The sequence below is a fragment of the Cebus imitator genome, unplaced genomic scaffold (genome assembly GCF_001604975.1).
Source record: "Cebus imitator isolate Cc_AM_T3 unplaced genomic scaffold, Cebus_imitator-1.0 Scaffold9, whole genome shotgun sequence".
NCBI classification, from domain to species: domain Eukaryota; kingdom Metazoa; phylum Chordata; class Mammalia; order Primates; family Cebidae; genus Cebus; species Cebus imitator.
In genome coordinates this window covers 12,901,100-12,905,925 of record NW_016107324.1, presented here as the reverse complement: position 1 = coordinate 12,905,925, position 4,826 = coordinate 12,901,100, and the positions used below count along the sequence as shown (strand labels likewise).

Below are 4,826 nucleotides of genomic sequence, written 5' to 3'. Positions count from 1 at the left end.
TTATGCAGCCATCAAAAATGATGAGTTTATGTCCTTTGTAGGGACATGGATGAACCTGGAAACCATCATTCTCAGCAAACTGACAGAAGAGCAGAAGATCAAACACTGCATATTCTCACTCATAGGTGGGTGTTGAACAATGAGAACACATGGATACAGGGAGGGGAGTACTACACACTTGGGTCTGTTGGGGGGAAATAGGGGAGGGACAGTGGGGGGTGGGCTGTTGGGAAGGGATAGCATGGGGAGAAATGCCAGATATAGGTGATGGGGAGGAAGGCAGCAAATCACACTGCCACGTGTGTACCTATGCAACAGTCTTGCATGTTCTTCACATGTACCCCCAAACCTAAAATGCAATAAAATAAATTAAAAAAAAAAAAAGTTTACTTTCAGCAGGATTAGCATAAATGCTAGATTATACGTGGCCATGAGGGCTGGGACATCTCGTCGCTGATCCTCGCCGAGGCGATGCAGCGCGCGAAGGTGCTGGGCTGGGAGCTGCAGGAGCAACTGTGGCCTCATATGGAAGCCCTGGGCCTTGGCCTTCCCTCTACATCCCCGAGTTCATCGCGGCCAACCAGACCAGGCGCGCGGACAACCTCATCCCGGACTCGCGCCCGCAGCAGCTCGAGCAGATCCGCAAGAACATCCCAGACTTTCGGTCTAGCGCGGGGCTGGACAAAGTCATCGAGCTGTGGACGGCCAACACAGCGCTTCTGTGAGGTGGTTCCAGGCCTCAATGACAGGGCCAAGAACCCGCTGCGCACCACTGAGCGTGGCCTGCAGGTGTCTCCCTCTACGCTCTTCGCCGTCGCCAGCATCCTGGAGGGCTGTGCCTTCCTCAGTGGGTCCCCGCAGAACACCCTGGTGCCCGGAGCTCTTGAGCTCGCATGTCAGCGCCGGGTTTTCATGGGCGGAGATGACTTCAAGTCTGGCCAGACCAAAGTCAGGTCCGTGCTCGTGGACTTCCTCATCAGCTCTGGCCTCAAGACCATGTCCATCGTGGGTTACAACCACCTGGGCAACAACAACGGGCAGAACCTGTCGGCGCCGTTGCAGTTCCGCTCTAAGAAGGTGTCCAAGAGCAACGTGGCGGACGACATGGTACAGAGCAACCCAGTGCTCTTATACGCCCGGCAAGGAGCCCGACTACTGCGCGGTCATCAAGTACGAGCCTACGTGGGCTGCGACAGCAAGCTAGCTGGGTGAATAAACCTCAGAGCTAATGCTGGGCGGGACCAAGACAGTGGTGCTGCACAACATGTGCGAGGACTCGCTGCTGGCGGCACCGATCACGTTAGACCTGGCACTGCTGACTGAGCTGTGCCAGCGCGTGAGCTTCTGTGCTGACGCTGACCCCGAGCCGAAGACCTTGCACCCCGTGCTGTCCCTGCTCAGCTTCCTATTCAAGGCGCCGCTGGTCCCGCTGGGCAGCCCGGTGATCAATGCGCTTTTCCGCCAGCACAGCTGCATCAAGAACATCCTCAGGGCCTGCGTGGGGCTCCCGCCACAGAACCACATGCTCCTGGAGCGTAAGATGGAGCGCCCAGGGCCCGGCCTCAAGCAAGTCGGACCCGTGGCTGCCGCCTGCCCTGTGTCGAACAAGAAAGGACCGGAACCCGCTTCCACCACCGGCTGCACCAGTGATGCCAATGCGCACCCACAAGTGGAGGAACCCCAGATGCCCACCACCTGGAGCCCCTGTCACAGCTTCCCAGCCCTTCCTCCCTGCTGCCCCCCAGGACCCCACCTTTCCAGGCCACCCCAAAGACAAGAAAGTGGCTGCCACTCTCAAAAAAAAAAAAAAATTACAAAGGTTGGAATGACAGAGGAGTAACAGTACGAAGAAACTTACTTTTCGTTAGTAACCATGATGATAATATATACATTAGAAATTGTGGTATCAGATATTCTGTCATGTTTGATAGCTACACATTAATAATGTGAATAAAATCAATATTTACTTTTTTTTTTTTTTTGGGACGGAGTTTCGCTCTTGTTACCCAGGCTGGAGTGCAAATGGCACGATCTCGGCTCACCACAACCTCCGCCTCCTGGGTTCAGGCAATTCTCCTGCCTCAGCCTCCTGAGTAGCTGGGATTACAGGCAGGCGCCACCATGCCCAGCTAATTTTTTGCATTTTTAGTAGAGACGGGGTTTCACCGTGCTGACCAGGATGGTCTCGATCTCTTGACCTCGTGATCCACCCACCTCGGCCTCCCAAAGTGCTGGGATTACAGGCTTGAGCCACCGCGCCCGGCCATCAATATTTACTTTGAAAAAAAAAACAAAACAGGCATGCAATGCATAATAATCGCATCATGGAAAATAGAGTATCCATCCTCTCAGGCATTCATCCTTGTTTTACAAACAGAGCAATTACATTCTTTTAGTTATTTTTAAAACTACAATTAAGTTAGTATTGATTCTAGTCACTCTATGGTGCTATCAAATAATAGGTCTTATTCGTTCTTTCTATGTTTTTTGTACTGATTAACCATCCCCACCTCCCTCCCAATGCCCCCTTACTACCTTTTCTAGCCTCTGGTAACCATCCTTCTACTCTTTATGTCCATGAGTTCAACTGTTTTTATGTTTAGATCCCACAAGGAAGTGATAACATATGATGTTTGTCTTTGTGATCTCCAGTTCCATCCATGTTGTTGCAAATGATAGGATCTCATTCTCTTTTTTTATGGCTGAATACTATTCTATTATGTATATGTACTTCATTTTCTTTATCCATTCATCTGTTGATGGACACTTAGGTTGCTTCCAAATCTTAGTTACTGTGAACAGTGCTGCAGCAAACATGGGAGTGCAGATATCTCTTCTTGTGCACTTCCTACTTAAGAACTGGAATGAGCTGTTTCCCTAAAGGGCACTGTTTTCTTGTAGTGAGAAATGCTATTTTGAGACCACAATCTAGGCACCGGCCTAGCTAGCTCATTACTGTTAGGTTTATTGTTATTTCTAGGCCTTTTTATGGAACAGAGGGAAATACAGGTTTTTTTTTTTTTTTTTTTTTTTTTTTTTTTTTTTTTTTTTTTTTTTTTTTTTTTTTTTTTTTTTTTTTTTTTTTTTTTAAGGGAAAATACATTGTGAGTGTATTGCTAATACTTCCTATTTAAATGTAGAATTACAGGTTTTAAAAGAATTTTTTTTTTTTTAGACAGAATCTCACTCTATCACCCAGGCTGGAGTGCAGTGGTGCAATCTTGGCTTACTGCAAGCTCTGCTCTGTGAGTTCAAGCAATTCTCCTGCCTCAGCCTCCTGAGTAGCTGGGATTACAGATGCGCACCACCATGTCCAGCTAATTTTCTGTATTTTTAATAGAAACGGGGTTTCACTATGTTGGCCAGGCTGGTCTCAAACTCTGGCCTCAAGTGATCCACCTGCTTTGACCTCCTAAAGTGCTGGGATTACAGGCGTGAGCCACTGCACCTGGCCTAAGATATGTTATTAAAAGTACTTATAGGGCAAGCACTTTGGGATGCCAGTGCAGGAGGATTGCTTGAGGCCAGGAGTTCAAGACCAGCCTGGGCAACATAGCAAGACCCCAAGCATAGTAGCATGTGCCTGTAGTCCCAGCTACTTGGGCAGCTGAATCAGGAAGATCACTTGACCACAGGAGGTCAAAGCTGCAGTGAGCTATGATTGCACAACTGAACTCCAGCCTGGGCAACCGAGAGAAACCTTGAAAAACAACAATAACAACAACAACAAAAATGTGGTTATTAGAAACCTATTCTTATAAGTAATATAATTTAGAACATTATAAATATTTACATGTACATGAGAGTTACTTTTGTTCTGTGGTTATTACTAGGATGCTGCTGGAAGAAGTAAGAGTGCTCACCACATATTTTCTGTTCAAGAGAATAATCATCTCAGTTTTGATCCCCTGGCATCATTTATTCTCCTTACTGATCACTATATCATAGTAAGTGAATTCAATTAAACATTACATATGTTACTGGATTTGGTAAATGCAGTCCTAAATAATATACAGTAGTCCTCCTTTATCTGTGGTTTCACTTTTCATAGTTTCAGTTACCCAAGGTTATCCATGTCTGAAAATATTATATATAATAAGATATTTTAAGACCATAATCCTATAATTTTATTATGGTATATTGTAATAATTCTCCTATTTTATTATTGTTGTTAATCTCCTACTGTGCCTAATTTATAAATTAAACTTTATTATAGGAATATATTTACAGGAAAAAACATAATATATATAGGGTTCAGTACTATCTGTAGTTTCAGGCATCCACTGGGGGCGAGGGGGTGACCTGGAATGTATCCCCTGTGGATAAAGGAGGACTATTGTGATCATATGACAAGAAAGTTGAATCTCATAAAATTGAAGTTTAGTTATTTGTCTAGAAGAATAAAATGTTTTTAAGTTTATTTGGATTAAAAGAAGCAGAGGCATGGATGAGTCATTTGGGATGTTATAAAACCAGAATAACTAAGGGAGTTACAGGGCCTATGCTAACTTGGGGTAAGGCTTTTTAAAGAGTATTTATTTCCACATCAATAATGCATGCTCAAAGTAGAAAACTTGGAAAATTTAGAAATAGATAAAGTGAGATCGGCCCCACATCTTTCTTTTATCACACTATCCATTATAACCATTGTATTTGTCATTATGATACTCTATTTATCTTCTCTCTTATATACATATGTATATGAATTTTTGACATATTATTATACTTTTATTCTCTTTTGCTGTCTGATTTTTTCCACTGAGTAATTTGTCTTGACTATTTTCTCACATCAATTTATATTATAACATATTAGCTGCATTATATTG

At 44.4% G+C, this 4,826-nt stretch overlaps 1 protein-coding gene and 1 pseudogene across 15 annotated transcripts in view; both read left to right on the top strand.

Annotated features, from left to right (window-relative positions):
- LOC108316592 overlaps window positions 1-2,030 on the top strand; it is a 4,261-nt pseudogene extending 2,231 nt beyond the window's left edge.
- Window positions 1-4,826, top strand: part of TMEM62 (transmembrane protein 62) — a 47,957-nt gene that overhangs the window by 26,578 nt on the left and 16,553 nt on the right. For all 15 annotated transcript variants that reach the window (XM_037744915.1, XM_037744886.1, XM_037744910.1 and 12 more), the window contains one exon: window positions 3,834-3,947. In XM_037744915.1, the coding sequence (XP_037600843.1) occupies window positions 3,834-3,947 (114 nt within the window). The remainder of the gene's footprint in view (window positions 1-3,833; window positions 3,948-4,826) is intronic.